Genomic DNA, 18,166 nt, shown 5'->3' with positions numbered 1-18,166 from the left:
TATGATTGTAGAGTATTTGTGAGGATTTCGGGCCAGAATCATTCGCAATTGCTGCTTTTGGATAATTTTTGCATGCAATCATTTTTTTTTTTTTTTCACATCAGAGACAGTCATTTGAAAGGAAATTGCACCTTTAAAATAAGTTTCTTGAATGAAACCAGAATAATAAAAAAAACAAGAAAGTAAAAGTCTGACCAAATTCGGACTGAAAATTCTCAAGTGATGAAATTTTGAAGGTGTGACTGATTGAACAGAAATCAACAACTCTGTGATGTAGAACATGTAGGATGTAAGCTCCACCTTCCACTTGCCATGTACATGAAATTCCATAAATATCTAAAGATGGAATATGTTTTATGTGTGCAGAGGTTGTAATGATTGTAAGAAGTGTGCATGATATGCGCAATTGGATATTTATGTCATTGGAGAATGAGAAATTTTATATATGTATTTATCTTATGGTACAAAGCAAAGGGAAGTGAGCTCTTATGTGACATCAAGAAATTGTCAATTTGTGTTTGATTGTGATTGATTAAAACTTCAAGAAATCATAATCTCTCAGTTTTGATCAGAATTTGCTTCAGCTTTTGCTGTCCCAGTACTTCCTCTAATATTTCTGCTTCTACAATTTCTATGTATCTACACAAACTTATGTTCATTGACCTTGTGATTGGAAGTCTTTGGTCTTATCCATTGAGCTATACCAGCTTACCTATCATAGGTCTTTAGCACAGGATGCATTGCTTATTTTGCTCTTTCATAGTTTTCTAGATACTGCATTTTTTAAATTTCTGTAACACATGAAGGAATTGGAACTGATGCCCTGGAATATTGGTTTGCTATTTCTTTTCTTTTTTTTTTGTTTATTTAAAAATATTTGTGAGTGGGCTTCATGTGTGAAGAGACTTCATGTATTAACCCGTTGAAGATAAGTCCCGAGAATACTCGGGCAGGTGTCTATAAGAAATGCGTGTTATTAGCAAAATCAGTCGCCCTCAACGGTTTAACAACAAGTAAATGCAGCCAGGAGATACATGTATGACAAGTGACTCCCGTACTAACAAAATCCTCTGGACTGGCAGTTTGCTTTCATTACATTGAAATTTTGCGCAGCCGGACAAAGAAAGTGTGTCAAGCTCTATAGATGATAATTTGGGGACCTGAATTTTCACTTTGTTGCAGCAAAACTTTGTCATAACTGCGTTTGTTATAACTTGAGCGTTCTGTTATGGTTGAACTATGCTAATTTTCTCAAACTTTCACAAACTTTCATCCAGACATTTTGTAGAATGGGAGATACATGAATTAAGTACATGTTTTTGGGCAAGTAAAGTACACGATGAACCGCTGGCATGTTTGCATTATCAAAATAGTTTATTCATGTTTGTATACACAACATTTATTACGTGACAATACAGTATATCCTCCATGTTTTATAACCCTTCTTTCACCATAACACTATGTTTTTGTACACTGGTGTATCTCCTTTTAAAAATCATATGCTATGACACAAGTGAAGATGACGCAGTAGGTGTAACAGCTTTGATGTGTTAACACAATGCTTATTCAGTGCAAACTGAGTGTAAATTCAGTTTGGAAAGTGAATGATAAACAAATTATCGCCACATAATGTGGTCATTTTGTTTTCCAAATATAGCATACAACGTACATAGCATTTTTACCAACTAGCCTTTACTTTGCAAAGTTCTGAGCAAAGGTGCAATGAACACAGTTGTACATACTGCTGAAATCTAGCCATGAGCTCCCCTCTGCTCTCTATATTGATACAAAGGGAACTGACAGATTCAGAGATTAAACATCACCCTTCCTGCTAGGTCAACTATTCAGTAGAATGAACAAAACATGAATACATCTCATTAGTCATATCAAATGTCCACCCACCTATGCTAACATTTCTACAGTAGAACAATTCTGTTGGTCTCATGCAAAGTGCTGAAAATATTTAATTACGTATCTTTTGCACTAAACTGCAGTGTCAGGCATAAAGAAAAAAAAAATGTCAAGTTCTTTTAGACACAGATGTAGTAAAACTTTGAAGAAATATAAATTTTATGTGTATACACCCACAGTATTTTCTTAAATGTGCTACAGTACTGTTTAATTCTCATAATTCTATGTACAAATTGCTCAATTATTCATATATATACAATATCATCAACCAACGAAGAAGAAAAAATAAAACATCAGAAAGTGGCGCTACATGTAATGGGCTATTTGCAGCTACATTGCAGTCGCCCATTGTGGATGAGAGTTGTAGAAAAATAAAATGTATTGAACTGTAACAAAACATGCAGACTCAGCATGAAAGCAATATATACTATTCCCAACACCAGAATATTACAAGACCTTCATGATGTTAATTCAAATACTGACACAATTTTCTCATGAATTTAGGATAAATGTGATAAATGCTTCAATTTTTGAAGCTTTCATTTCATATAGACTTTCATATTATTAAGTGCACTTGATTATTCATACACTTTGTATAGAAATCCTGACACATTTTGTAAATTTTTAAAAGTGCATGTATCTGTACATATGGACTACTATGCTGACAAGAATAAACCAAATGAAGATATCTACTGCCATAAGAGTTGTTATACTAGTGCAGATAAAAGGTTGCCACAAATACCAGAGCTATTTACTTTTGATTATACAAAGTTGATAAAATTTATCAGTCTTGAACCAACCGGGCATAACCTTCAAAAACGCAAAGAAATAGAAACTGTGTCTTGTTTTCCACTCTCCTCTGCTTTCTATAACTTTCAGTCATGCCTGACTTGACATTTGTTCATGTTGGCAGTAGACTTACAAATGAAAATACCTCCATGTATTTGATAACAACACAGTATTTCAGCAGATGCTTTATTATTTTGCATTATTTTGTCCCTGTGAAACAATTTTGCTGCAATATTTTCATCTGTGTGTGAATTTTACAATAATTGAAGTTGAAAATGCAGTATTCTCATAATTGGCAAAGTAAATTGTCCTGAATTTTGAACACGGAGCTCCAGTACACATAACCATGTTTGCTGTGGGTGGAAGAAACTCTAAAGAAGCATGCTAAAACTCATTTCATTCAATGTTGGCCATTCTCAACAGAGACTTTTCATCTAAGTTTGTCCACTTTATGGAGAGATGTATTCTTTATAATCACATGTTATGCAAAGTATTTCATTTGAAGCACTTCTCTAGTTACTGTCAGAATTGTGCATTATTTTAGAAAAAGATGTACAGTATGTGTGCCATAATAGCGGTATCATGAAATGATATGCAATGTACCTCATGCATGATGAGTTCCCACTGCGCTTGTTCTCTTAAGAAGTTCAGTTTTCGTAGCCAGAGAGAAAATGGGCAGGGAAGATTGTTGAGGGACATACTTATGAATGAAGGCCCTGATTTAAACATTAAATAAGAATATGAGTTGCATTGCTTCTAGATATTTGTTCTTTATCAGTCCATTTTAGAATGCTGACTATCCTGCATCCTACTCATGATTTCATATTTTATTATTCATTGAAATCTGGTTCATACCCTTACTCTTGTCTTTAAATTTTGTTGCAATATGATTATTAAAACTGTTGAACACTGCTCACTTTTATTATCTTTGAATTATTGTTATATTCTTAATCATTCTTGAAAAGATTATACTGTGCTTAACAGTTCAACAGGTTTTTTTTTCTTTTTTTTTTCTCACATCTTCATGCTGCAGTTCCATATTTTGCCATCACACCCAAGTTTATGGTATGCAGCTGGATAAAATTTAGTTAAGAAAAGGTGGTTAATGTATCGAACTGAATAATTTTTTTCCCTATGTCAATCATTTTGGATGATATGCATGTGATGCTCGTTTTGCTGTCCAGTTTTTTTATGAATTGTTGCAGCTCTGAAATATTCATATACTTCTCATGGTTCAAGCCTGTTATTGAATCATTTAGATTATTGGCACAAGGCCTCTTCATATTCACCATTATTTGTAGTTCGACTATAATGTATGTAGGTAACCAGTCAGAGTACTCCAGCAAATGCTCAACACAATACTTGGCTAAAGTCTTTAGAATTGCTACATGGAGAGAAATGTGTAGTGTGAAAACTTAGTATGAAGAGATCTGATAGAACAGACTCTCTTCTACTGCTGTAGTACACATGGAACCAAGACATAAATAGCAAAATGCCTCATGTAATGGCAAATCCCTTGCCTCCTCCGCATCCTCACTGTATTTGAATAGACAAATAATTTTGACTCATAATTACTGTGAGGTGCAAGAATTAAGAAGGTATTCTCAAGTTGTATAAACTGATGTGTAATTTGAAGTAAGGTGCTGGTCAGGGAGACTAAACTGTGCCGTGGTCTTTTCATCTTCAGGGCAGCCTTGACTAGAGACTATTCAAAATGTTGCGTGATGTCAACATTTGCAATACCGAATGCAAGTTTAATTTCTTTTTCTTTTTGAAATAAAATATGGATACAATCTACTGAAGAGGGAAGACTGAGTATGTTGTTTGTTTGAGTTATCTTGTAGTAATTGTTGGGTGACTTTAATATTCACATGTAATCTTAATGTATCACTGAGAGTTGACTTGAAACCAGAGACTGGTCTGACATTAGTGCGTAATAAAATAATTATCTTGGCATACTAGTAAACATGTACAAATAAAATTTTGGATATAAGTGAAATGCTCACAGCTCATATGGTGATGTTGCCATGGTTACAGTATTTATTAGTCGTAATAAGGCGTTCGGCAGAAAGGCGCTCGGGATTCTACAAAGGGGGAGGAAAGAAAAAAAAAATTATAATTGTTTTGTACTAGCGTTTCAGTGTTATAAAATGCCGAGAAATTTGGATAGACTGTATGGTGACGGCACGAACCGATCGTTTCGGATTGATAATGATTGTACTGTGCTATGTCCTGCGTCTAGCGCGGCAGCGCATCCTGCGACCGCTGTCATGTAGACTTCACTATCTCATGTCAGCCCTAGTTTGCAGGCACAAACCCTTGTTGGTCGTATAGGAGTCTGCATGCGCCAAGACTAATACACGCACCACTACACTGCAGCCTCTCCCAGGAGAAGCTTCAACACAGGGCCTATGGGACAGTGCCAAAGTGGTGCATGTAGTAGTCTTGGCGCAGACTCCTTTACGACCAACAAGGGTTTGTGCCTGCAAACTATGTCAGCCCCTTGGCGGCCGGTGGTAATGGGTATGTGAGGAATGCTTCACAATAATCTTAATCGTTCAAAATTCTTCGGCGGCTTGTCGCTCTTTCTTGATCAGACGTACCCGCGCCCATTCCCGCTTCTTTTCCAAGTCGTAGCCGCTGTAGTTCGACGTGACCTGCTCCTCGCTCTGGCGATCTTCCAGTGACGAGCGGAGATTGCGTTGGCGGAACGCATCTAGAAACAAAATTAATACAAGCATTATTTGTTGAAGTGTCATTGATATTGTCGTGTGGAATAGTTATCATAATTATTATTACAATTACTGAAAGCTTCAATAATTGTTGTTACTGTTGCAGCAACAGACGAGATAACTGATCAGTTGTTGCTGCAATGACTGCAGTCTATTTACTCTAAATGAAACAAGATGACGAATAAGGGAGTTCATTGTTAGCGCATGTCTCATTTGACCCCTACACCACAGACTTTCAAATAACATGGAAAGGACCTGTGACAGAGCATTTTTTGTTGAAGCATGCCACCTTTGTAATCAATGTCAATGAAATGCGTGTGCAGTTTTTGTTAAACATTATTGATGAATCACTTTCACCTGTGCGTTCTAACAAGGTGAAACACACAACTTAACATTCCAAATCCTCATTTTGCCTAGGGATTCTTTTCGTTTGAAAGTCAATGGCAAATATACAAACATTCTCATTTGACCTTTATTTTGCACATGCGCAAATCGCAACATTTACCATGAACTCCCTTATTGGTTTCATCGCGATAGCTGGGAATGAACCCATAGAGGGCGCCGTAACTTACAGTTCGTAACTCGACATTGGGTGAGACATAATAGACTTTGCAGATTGAAGCAGGAAACTCTTCAGATTTACTGTTCTTAACCGATGTGCAGAGACGCAAAATCATTACATGTAACAGGTATCATGGGAAGTTGATGATATGAAATAGAGTTTCGATGTGTAACACATCTCGTTCGAGACAAGACAAGCGGTTTGTGACGAAGGAAATGCAGTTTCGTCCCTGACATGCTTTTTTTTTTTTTTTTTTTGCTCGAATCGATTGTTACATTGGAGCATTAACTTTATGCATTAGTCTTCTTTTTAGTCTTTGATCAGTCATGATTTCTATGATATTTTTCACTGCTTTTACATCACAATTTATTCCCTGCCAAACTAAATTTCCTTCTAAGACTAGAATCGTCTTGGGAATCTCTGTCTCAGTTTTACAAGCTTTGATATGCGAGTCTAGAAGGATACTAAGACTCTTTAGGGAAAAATACAACTTTTGAGAATCGGTCATCATTCTTACCTGCGTTTCGAATCGACACTGCCCTGAAGACACTCCGCCTGGTCGTCCGGCCACCGTACTGTCCGTACCCGTGAGAGTCCCCTGCCTCACTGTTGTAATACACCGATCCCGTCTCACTGTAGTTGGAGTAACGCTCGCTGCGATCGAACCCGGACACCACGCTTTGCCCGTCACTTGGGACATCTGTGAAAAGATTAGAATGAGAATGGTGATAATGATAATGTTAAAGGCATAATTTACCATTTTCAGATGGAACAAAAACCCAGCATTAGTGCTTTAGAAAAGTTCTAAAATGTGAGTTCGGGATAGAAACAACCACTGTAAAAAATTGAATCGGTAAAATCGATGTTAAGTATTGTTAAATATACAAAATGTGAACAATAGTTGTAATGTTTCCAGACTAAACCGTCTACAATTACGGTTTATTGAGAAAAATACAGATATCTCCTTATATTTTAGGCTTTATCGCGAAAATTTTAAATGACAGGATGTTTTGTGATACAACACACCTAGACATGTGCATTAAATGTCTATTTTGATTTTTTAAAATCACTGTTCCCAAAGGTAAACAGGACCTTTAACGACGATGACGATAAAGATGATGAAGTACAGATAACATTCTCTTGTACGAAATTTGATATTGACAACAACAGAACTGATCTACCTCTAATCATAACAGGGGTGAATTAACATTTACTATACTTCATTCAATGATGACAATAATATATACCAATGATAGGTAAGAGAGGTTAAAGGTGAAGATAAAAGAAAAGGAGGAGGAGTAGAAGGAAAAGGAGTAGAAGGAAGAGAAAGAAGTGCAAGGATGAATGAGAGAAGAAAAGAATATCATACTAGGAAAATGAAAATGGCGGGAAAGAGGAGGGGACGAAGAAGACCGATATCTCCGTTGCTATGACGGCAATAAGCCACGCCTCTACTTTGCCCGTACCTGGCTCTGATTGGTCGTCGTCTCCTTCCCAGCTGTAGTTGAATGGTTGCTTCTCCTTCTTCGCCTGTTTCATGGCCTCCATACGCGCGCGCCGCCCGTCCTTCTTGTCTTCCTTCTCGAAGTTGGAGCGCCGCTTGTTGACGCGCGCCCACTTCCGGCTCGTCTGTGACGAAACATCAATGTAAGCCGACCGTTAATTTAGCCAATTAAGAGAAGGGAGGAAAATGACCGTAAAAGTTGTAAGTGGTTGGGGACCATCATGTCAGTCAATTTCCGTTATGAAATCACTCGGCCCTATATTTCCTCCGAAGAGGATGATCTGTGTATCTTATCTTGATAATACGTTGTAACTAGTCCCCATGTTGGAGGGCTACTGGGTCAATAACTACACGTCAATCTTCGTACACTTCGTTAGATTCATCATGCTAAAAATGTATGAATTGTAATAACATTCCATTCGTTCTTACCTCCCGCCCCATCATGTTGTCTTCGATTTGAGCGGCAGTGCGGAAAACTTTCAGAAACCGGTTGACGTCACGAAGAACTGCATGAGAAGAAAGATGATTGGCTGAGGTTAACTCTTTGCCTCTGGCATAGTTAAAATAGCTTGAGTTAAAACATAACGAAGCGGAGTCCCATTTAAGAAAAAAAATAAAGGAAGGAATCGCATGACTCATCAAGCGAGACGCTGCTCTTTTCTTCATCTCCAGTGGGTATGTTGTATGGCAGATATGTACATTAGTATATTGACCAGTCGTTAACATAAATGATTATTTCCTGGCAGATATGATATATTGATCAGTCGTAAACATCGACATATAAAATACTAACTAAGGAAGCCATGACTCATCAAGCGAGACTCTGCTTTTCACTTCATCTCAAGTGGGTACTAGTATATTACCTGGCAGATTATGATGTATTGACCAGTCGTAAAAATCGCCATATAAAAATACTACAATACATACTACAATACATACTACAATCCATCCTACAATATAATTATGTATTGCATGTGACATTTATTTTGTACCTGCATAATTATGAATAAAATTTCTTTGTGAAAAAAAAAAAAAACCTAACTGTGCTCAGTAATTTAGTAAACGAAGACGCTTGCTCCCACAGGATGATTGTTAGAAATACAAAAAAAAAAAAGATGAAAAAAATTGAGATAAATTTAAAGGCAATCGGCGAACTTCCTCCACATCAGATCAGTTAATTTGATATTTACAAGAAAATCACGTGGATAACGATTTGAGTAAAGTGGATGTAATTGCTGTAGACTACATACTACGATGTCAGCATTTCATTTAAACTTTCAATCATCGCAGAAGAAGTCGATCTAAGGGAATATATATAGTGTAGGTGTCTGTCTTCAATTGCTTACGTAATTACCTTGTTACCTCGGTCGTGTAATACAGCCTGTCTGTCATGTCTCATTAATTCATGCGGAAGAACGAATCATTTATTACGTGATGAGCTGGGCCATTACAGATTTTATAGCAAAGAGGAGGCCCAACGTGTTTTGCATATAACGGGTAACCGTTATGGGGCGCACGGAACTGTGTTATGCCAAGAGCCTAGAAGTACCTCCTAGGTTATTCCTTACCTATTATTTTCACATCCTTGGATGACCCTTGAGACTAATAATCTCATAGGGATAATGTACTAGCTGGTCGGTTATACTATAGTAGTTCCGAGGATCTTTAGTGTACGCTTCTCATATGCCGTGCTAAGACACTTTGCTTGAAAAAATCTAAAACTGCTTGTTTTTCTTGTTTTTTACGATGCTGACTTTTCAAGGGTATCCTTCTATAATATATAATATAAAAAGAAAATACGACTATTGTCATGTATTAAAAAATACATGCATTATTCGCCATTAATGAGACTCAGCACCTATCATGACAATGTCAGGTCTCATCTGAATTACTAAGGTGCGCTTGCCAAAATATGATTGGATCGATAAAGCGAATTCGAGTTTCAAAGTTGATGCGCTGCTGTTGAATAATAGGATCAAAAAAGTGAAGTTCTATATCGTCACATGGAACAGGACAAATAAGATCCGTATCAAAATTTACGGTACCAAAATTTACCTCTGGGATTGTCCATTTTGATGGCGGGGAGAACAACTACAGAGATCCAGCAGGGTGTGTTGAAATCCTCGACCTTGTCCTTGACGAAGCTTAGCGATACGATACCAAGTTTCTTTAGTCGATTGCTATCGATTTGGCCATCTCCTTTCTTCGCCTCGAGAGCAAGTTGAACTTTGTACTCCACGATGTCAAAGACCTGTGATAGCACAGACAACCACAGACAATTTTGGTTTGATGTGCGATGGCGATGAATCATCATAATGGAACATGCGTAACTATAAGCCGCGATATCAAACGTAATTATGTAGGGCCTATGTCACAACTCAACCCTATATACGTATTGCAACGGAGTAGACGGACAGGTTTTATTTTCAGAATATGATAACTAGACTATCCACATTTTATTCTTCTCAATAGTGTGCGATCTCAAACGCGTCTATTTGATAGACGATCAATGAGAAATAATAATAAAAAAAAAAGCCTCACTCGTTATCATAGCTTGGATGGAATAATACGGCTGAATCATAATAATGAAATTTGTATGTATGGTAAGGTCACAGTTATTTGTAATAATTCGTATCACATATTAATGTAAAATTCACTTTTTTATTCGAAAAACATTTCTTTAAAACATAAAGAGAGTTTAATCGGAAAAACTAGTTAACTCCGCTGTTTTTAATTTGAGAAATTTACTATTACTTAATAACAAAATGTGGAATACTTTTGATCGTAACTCCAAGAATATTCATTGTTATGTAACAATAGATCATCAATCATAAATGGAAAAGTTTTATTTTGCTCTATCTGATGATGGACTTACTCCAAATTGTTTAAAGACGGCATGTAACTCGTTTTGCAATAGAATTATCCTTCAAGTGGCCTTCAAATGGCCTTCAAGTTACCTTCATGGCCTGGTTACGTGGTAGCCGTCCCATCCTTTCGATCACATCGGCGGAGATGCAGTGGTTTTCGGGTTCGAAGCATCCTTTCACGTAGACTTCGTTCTTGCCTAGTCTTGTCGCCCAGACGTTTCCATCACTGTCAATCTCCAGCTGGACTCCCTTGCCGATGTGCTCGCGTACTTTCTTGGTCTCCTGGTCGCGGAGAGGGTTTGTGAGCGCCCCGAATCCAAGTCTAATTTAGGTGACAAAAGATACATACTCTTACTGAAAGGAGACACCCAACCTATTATACCATCCCCGCACTTTCCAGATCACTGAAAACTGATTTCAAGCAAGCGAAGTGAGGGCGTCACCCCCATCCCCCCCCCCACACACTTTTACAGAATATTTGTTATGTCCAAATCATTATAATGTTTGTGTTTCCATTTCTTTCCTTGTCTCTTCACAAAACCTTGTCGAGAAAAAAAAAAATCCATACTTTCTGGACTCATCAATAAGCACCTGAATTGCAGCGTCTATCATTATTGTTTAACCTAGAGCTTTTCGGGATATTGAAATAAGAGATACAATTTCGACTCTTTTTAACTGCGAGTTCAGGAGTTACGTATTAGATTGATGAAAATGCAAGGCCACAGTTAATAAGGCCTGACACTTTTCTTTACCAGGTACATTGTACAGTGCACTCCCGTTATAACGAACACGGCTATAACGAAATTCCGGTTACAACGAAGTAAAAATTCAGGGAGCAGCATCATCCGTCCTATGTCTTTTATTGTGTATTTGTTGGGTTATAACGACAATACAATATTGCCCTCATGCACGTTGCCCTGTATGAACTCCCTCTCCAGCGTAGAATATACAAAACAACAACAACAACAAAGCAATCGAACACATGAAATGTCGTCTTTGATATTGACCGGTTCCATAAGTGCAATATAGATTAATATACAGTATGTGGTGTTTGAATTTATTTCGTTTGTTTGTTTGTGCGCGTGTGTTGTTATTGTTATTGTTGGTTTTTTTTTTTTTTTTTTTTTTTTTTTTTTTTTGGTAGTTGCTGATTTATTTTTCAATCGTGTTTTGCTTAACCAACCTGCCCGGATGTTGGAATGCGTAGCCGTCGATGATGAGGGCGGGCGACTTGATCTGATAGTCGGAGAGTCTGCATCGCTTCTCCATGAAGTAGACTTTGCACCAGGCCTCGGATCCGATCTCGTCCATGCCGTACGAGAGTTCGCTGATAATCTCCTGTAGGTCGAGAAAAGGGTTCGAGAATCATTGAAAAAAATTGAAAAAGATAAAAAAAGGGTCTCTGGTGGAGTCCATACTGGTCTTCCATCACCATGTGGAATTTCTTGCTTATAGTCTCAAGGCAGAAACGACTTAGAGGTAGACTATTCTGAAAACATCATGAAAACACCAAGCACTGCATTTCTCTTTCATCGTTAGAGACTTGAGATGCAGATGGATTTTTTTTTTTGGTTTTTTTTTTTGGTGGATATTTTAGGAGATGTTTTTCTCTGACCTGAACATAAGTACAAACTATCAAGCAGTCAGCATTTGGTCGGTGACACTGTGTGTTTATGAGTGGACGATGGCAATCTATCTGTCACGTTTACATGAACGTATGAAGACTTCGTCTTCAGTGACGCCATAATGAATCTATACAGAAATATAATCATTGAAGGAATAGACAATTTAGATGCCTGAATATGACTTGACAATGGCTTAGTCATCCATCTAGGGTCTATGAATTCATGATAACATGCTACTTAAAGTGAATGAGTAGATGAACATGAGGCCAAGAATGACTCGTCATGACTTTGTGGCGGGGGGGGGGGGGGGATAACGATATTTCATCGCCGAACTTATTGACGTAAAGAAACGTAAATGAAGATTTTACATGCACTAAAATAACATGAGGGGCATATAATACCATCACAAGACATGGAACTGCCGAGAAGTGATCGTTAATACGGAATCACTTTAATTCTTCTGCCAAATTCTTGGCACAGCTGATAGACAATGACACTGATAATGGCGATATTAGCAACATAATTCTATTTAATCTTGAGGCCCGCAACGTATATACAGCTACAAACGTCTATAATTACGTCATCAACAGTTCTTATAAATGGCAAAAGGTCCTGCATTGTTGATAAATCGAATGTTTTATTTATTCAAAGCTCATGAATTTATCCCTTTTCCTGTGGTGAAGTATCTTTTTTTTATTCCCAGAAAAAACAAGGCGAAGAGTATTATGTGATCATAATGGTTGACTCTGTATTACATGACGAACAGGAAGAGATTCCTTCCAGAAACACTTGAATAACATAATACAGACCAAGAAAATGTAAATGTAAATACAAGAACAAACACAAACACAAACACAAACACAAACACGCCAGCAAAGTTATCAACACCATTTATCTTTTGTTGAACCTTGACGCCAAAATAGACAGCTTTGGGGATTTTAATAATCATCTTTATAACCATTTTCCGAACCGCGTTTCTTGCATGCTATATGTGTCAGGAAACTTGTAATCGCGACTACCTGTGTTTCGCAATGAGCTCATGAAAACACGAGGGTTCCAGAAAAGGACGAAAATTACACTCCGATTATGAATCGACTTCTTGTTTAACTTGCCCTGTTACTGCCGCACATGCTAAATAGTTATCGCCGAGTAATATGGAGACTTGGCAAGACAGAGCACTTTTATTTTTTTTTTTCCATGGTTTGGTCATACTTTTACACAAAGGATCAAAATGGACAAGAAAAAAAAATACGAGTTCGTGAATAAGTTGTACCTCTTGGATCATGTTTTTGCCCTGCACTGCTCGGCGTATGATGCCCACCGACGTATCCTGCGTATTGCCGTTTGACCAGCTAACATGTTTTCCTTCTGTAGGGCTGGTCTTTTGCAATCTCTAAACGTTTGGGCGATGGAAACGTTATGATGACTTGAAATTTAAAACCACGAGCTGCAAACTGATTTTTTTTTTCCCAGGCAGTGGTGAACTAAAACTACCTGCTTCAAGTCTTATATACTTGACAATGGATTTGTTAGCATGTGCTTGGAGCGAGGATTAAAGTCATGTGGTGTAGGGCGCTCCAATATACACAGTAAAATGCGGAAATAGCGCTAATTAACTTTGCAAAAGAGAAAAAGCAAGCAACGCACCTATATTGCACATTTTTACCTACTTAGATATATCTATCATTCTATCTATCTATCTATCTGTCTATCTATCTATCTATCTATTTAGTGTATTATGATAATGCCGTAATGGTCTATATTATGAAACAAATTGATACAATACGAATACGAAGAATTAGTTATACACTTTTATCAAAGACATTTGGTATGTTTCTTCTTTCTAAGTCATTGTTTTCTTTGATATTCATTTAGTAATTTGAAGAGATAATGTTGAAAAAAGTTTTTTTTTTCTCAACCCCCCCTGTTTTGAATGTTATCGTCGTATATCCAGACGCTATTTGTATATCAACACTGATGGATCCCATTTTAGTGATTACAGAAAATAGAACTACTAAGGGGGCTAGAGCTACTAAATCTATAAGTATAAGACCTACTAAGGACTAAAAATATCCTGACGGTCATTTGCACAAAGTTTACTTGATGTGTCATATTGTGCGACTGCGTGCAGTGTGTTTGCGTGCATACATGTGTGTTTGTGATTGCCATGAAATCTCGCAGAATTTGTTTTTAAATTAAAAGCAATCATTATTGACAACGACGGAACACTGCGCGTGTGTTTAAGCAATATAAATTGCAAGTGCAAAGGAGCCAAATCTTTTCAACGAGTTATCGGCTCGGGAGATAGGGGTGATATAGCGCAGAAGGAAACAAGCTAAGCGTTCCGTCAATCAACTGCCTATAAAAATCATTCGTGACTAATAACCCCTGACTTGTGTGCTGCTATTAATGAAAGGTACAAATTTGGCAAGACAGGCGGCTAAATCTATATAGAACGCACAAATAGCTTTACAAGTTAAAACATCGTATATACAAGTAGTGTCGGTATAGTTTTGAAAACATGCAGGTTTTAACATATAGGATTTATATGATTAATAACGCATAAAGCAGAAGGAGGGAAAAGTATACCAAAACCTAATCTCCCTCGGCTAAAATGCAAGCATCCCAGAGAACTATCCATTTGCCCTGAATATTATACACCACTTCTCCAAAAATAATATCGGTAAACAGCAGAAGCAGACACACAAATAAGCCATAAAGCCCGATAAAACCCCCAAAACAAAATCCCGCACTCAAACCCAGCAGTAAAGCTTTTTCTGGTAAGTAAAATGACTCCTTCATACACATGCATTATTTTCTCTCTCTTACCAAACACACACTCATTCTTACACACACACACACACAAACACACACACACACACACACATTTTATCAGAAAGCGGATGTGAGCTTTAATACCCATTGAACGTGCGTTAGAACTAATGTTTGTGATATAATGATGTTGGAAGCATAAAAATATTAATGAAAACAAAAAGTTGTTCCTATATAACCAGAAAATATTCTGGGGAGTAACAAATCTAATGCATGCAAACAAACTTGGTAATGTGTGATATGTACGGGTGGATGGAACACCCTGTTTCTAATTATCATATAACAGGACTGGTCCTCACAAGGAAAATATGTCAGAAATATATCAGAAACGTGAGCCAATGCGATGCTTTGAAGGCCAGCATACATTGAAACTTATTCTACACTAAAGTATAATAGTTAAGTAATCTAATTTTAGTTTGTGATCACAGTCAGACTGTCTGGCTTTAAAAGAAACGTTTATGTTCGTATAAACTGCTAAAGCGACTAGCATGCAACTATAATGTCATTAGCGCAATTATAAACCTAGGTTAGTCAAATTGTTACATCATTTGAATAGAATCATTAACAGGCGATATTGTAAACATGCATTATTAAATATATGACAGATTTCAATTTAGTTGAAAATAAAATTACGCACATAAGAACTCTTGTATCACTTATTTGCTGAGGCTAAATTTTGTCTACTGGGCTGAACAAAATACATTTTAAAGACCCGGGCAAAATATCTCTATCAGAAAATATCATTTGTAAAATAGTTTAAATGATAAATGGCCAGGATATAACGTATAATTGTGAAGTTTAAATATATATATATATATATGAAACATTTCATATCAATCTATAATAAGTTGTTCATTTTCACAAGAGGCAAGAAACATCATTTTTCATGAAGCGAAATTTGCAGGGTAAACACATGGATTATATGAAAAGTTTAGTCACAAAATGAACATAAGCGCTATTTCTAAGCATCTTTAAAAAGTCCATCACTAGATGGAGCAAACTGAAATTTTTTCAGTAATATCTCACACGAAACAAAACAAAGAATGTTCTTGAAGTTATGATTAAAAATATACCACATTTTCTAATCATTTTCCTTGTTTATTCTAACAGCTTTTAAACAATGTTAAATTACAAATATCTCAATTAGGCAGCAAAAATGGAATTAACTCGTTAACTGCGATGAAACTCTCTCACAACGATAATACGATGACATTTTGGTCATATACACTACAGCTGAAGACCTAAAATCTTCCGGTTAAACTCAAATTCTCTTCGTCATTGTTGCCTGTGGTAGGTACTGCCTTTGAGAGTTTGTAGATGCAATTCGATTAGCTCCCAAATAACAAGCTTGAAATAAAAAGCATGAAGACATGCTAAGGAGGGATTTGGGACGAGTGTGGGGGTGGAGGGGAGGGGAGGAAGTAGCCTTTAGGGTTGGAAAGGGTACAGAACAGGACCTTTCTCAGATATGGGGAGGGTAAAAGGAAGCCTCAGTTATACAGGACGTCTGGTGGCCACAGCGGGATATGTAACGGGTCTTCGGGCTACAAATCTTACCCGTGGGATATACTCCACCAACGCGCTTGACCCCGTTTCGATAATATGAAATAGTTCTCATTATCGTAACGGTGATAGAAGGAAAGGGATGTCACAAGGGAGGGGGGGGGGGGGGGGGGAGTCTACCTAACGGTGCACAAAGAGAACGGTGATCGTGTTTTCCAGATTATTTGATTGTCCATATTCGATCAGCTAGAGACACTCAAGACAGTAATACATAATTATTGCCGGGTTATAGCTGATGCCGCGAATACTTTCCTTTAATTCTCAAACATCTCGACCTTGTTCTACATAATAGAGTAATAATTATTCTAAAACAGATAGATTACAGTGTTGCAGGCTATAGATTCTTTAGTGTCTTGAAATAAAATGTAGATTATTTTAGTATCTTTTCGTTTCTTTTTTATTATTGTAAAAAGGTTGGAATATTTGGGTATAAAGCCTTACGGTTAAACAAAATTGAAACGATTGAGAATAATCGACTTACATCGTCTATTTGAGGTTTGGCGGTTGGGATCTGAGATCTGTCTGTGCGAGGGCCGTTTACCGGAGTAAGAGGGCTGTAACCCACAGGGCGTGGTGAGACCGGTGGTGGGCCAGATCTTCTCTGGTTCTGAGCGTGGCTTGGATGCAGTCCGCCCGAGTAGTGGCCATTGACCGGTGCGCCCGGTGATGAGGCCGGGCGATTCTCCTGCTCCTTCTGTTTCTGGAGGCCATCGGTCTTCACTCTCAGCTCGGTCAAAATCATCTGAAAGGGAAGAAAACGTGCATGCAGTAGATTAGGATTTTATTCTCCTCTTAAAGAGTTGAGAGGGCTGAATTAATATTTAACTCAGATGAATTTAGTGCTGCCAAGAGAGTTAAAAAATTGATTGCGAGACATAGGCCCTACAGCTAGGTCATAAACATCATAAACTATCATAGTCAAACCTGTCTATAGTGGCCACCCGAGACGAAAAATCAGACATTGCAGACAGGTGGCCGCTATAGACAGGATGTATGGCATAAATTTTATGGGAAGGGGATTGAGTTTAGTGGTATTATACTGCAGGTGGCCACTATAGACAGGTGTTCGCTATGGAAGGTTTAGCTGTAGTTGCCATTGTTAATCTAAACTATGAATAGGAAGAATTTGCAAAAGGATATCACTACGTAAAAAGCTGTATACAAACAAATAGACAGACATACAAGGAAAGGTGGAGTTGATAAATGAGTGCAAAAGTGCCAAGGGAGAGAGAGAGAGAGAGAGAGAGAGAGGGGGGGGGGGGTATGAAGTGGGGACCAAGAAATGTAGAGACTCTATAGTCCATGGCGTGGGCAGGAATGGGTGCGGGTGACAACCCCACCTGCTTACAGGTTATTTCCCCATGGCAACGCAAACGTTCGAAGTTTGACTTCGTATAATATTATTCTTCCTCTTTGATGAAGCGGCAAGTCACTTTTTCCCTTCTTGTGATGTTTCAAACCTTTCCGCGACGCTTAATCATCACCACTTCATTTCCATTCTACTCTCAATTAACTATTCATAAACGAGAGGAATACGAAATCTCCCACGCTCTCTTACTCATGCCCGCTCTCCATTAGTCACTAACGCCTGAATTAAAAACCAGAAAGGAAAACATAACACAAACAACAAAAGAAAGGGAGGACACCAAGCTTAACTCGGGGTACCCGAAGTGAATTTATAGATTATGACGTCGTAGTGTGGTTGAGAAAACGTAAAAAGTGCAAATCGCTGAATGTAAACGCCTTCAGACTAAGTCGCCTTTGAGTGAATTCTCACCCTA

General features: G+C 37.6%; 1 protein-coding gene across 1 annotated transcript in view; it reads right to left on the bottom strand.

Moving 5' to 3' along the window:
• Positions 1-5,258: 5,258 nt before the first annotated feature.
• LOC140240217 (myosin-IIIb-like) overlaps positions 5,259-18,166 on the bottom strand; it is a 58,620-nt gene continuing 45,712 nt past the window's right edge. The window contains exons 18-25 of the mRNA XM_072320009.1: positions 16,867-17,127; positions 11,549-11,703; positions 10,456-10,687; positions 9,554-9,749; positions 7,928-8,004; positions 7,442-7,623; positions 6,512-6,672; positions 5,259-5,416 (exon numbers count right to left, since the gene is read on the bottom strand). Of these exons, the coding sequence (XP_072176110.1) occupies positions 5,259-5,416; positions 6,512-6,672; positions 7,442-7,623; positions 7,928-8,004; positions 9,554-9,749; positions 10,456-10,687; positions 11,549-11,703; positions 16,867-17,127 (1,422 nt within the window). The remainder of the gene's footprint in view (positions 5,417-6,511; positions 6,673-7,441; positions 7,624-7,927; positions 8,005-9,553; positions 9,750-10,455; positions 10,688-11,548; positions 11,704-16,866; positions 17,128-18,166) is intronic.

This window comes from Diadema setosum, chromosome 16 (genome assembly GCF_964275005.1).
Source record: "Diadema setosum chromosome 16, eeDiaSeto1, whole genome shotgun sequence".
In the NCBI taxonomy this organism is placed as follows: domain Eukaryota; kingdom Metazoa; phylum Echinodermata; class Echinoidea; order Diadematoida; family Diadematidae; genus Diadema; species Diadema setosum.
Note: the sequence above shows the minus strand (reverse complement) of the source record. Positions and strands in the feature narration are given on the sequence as shown.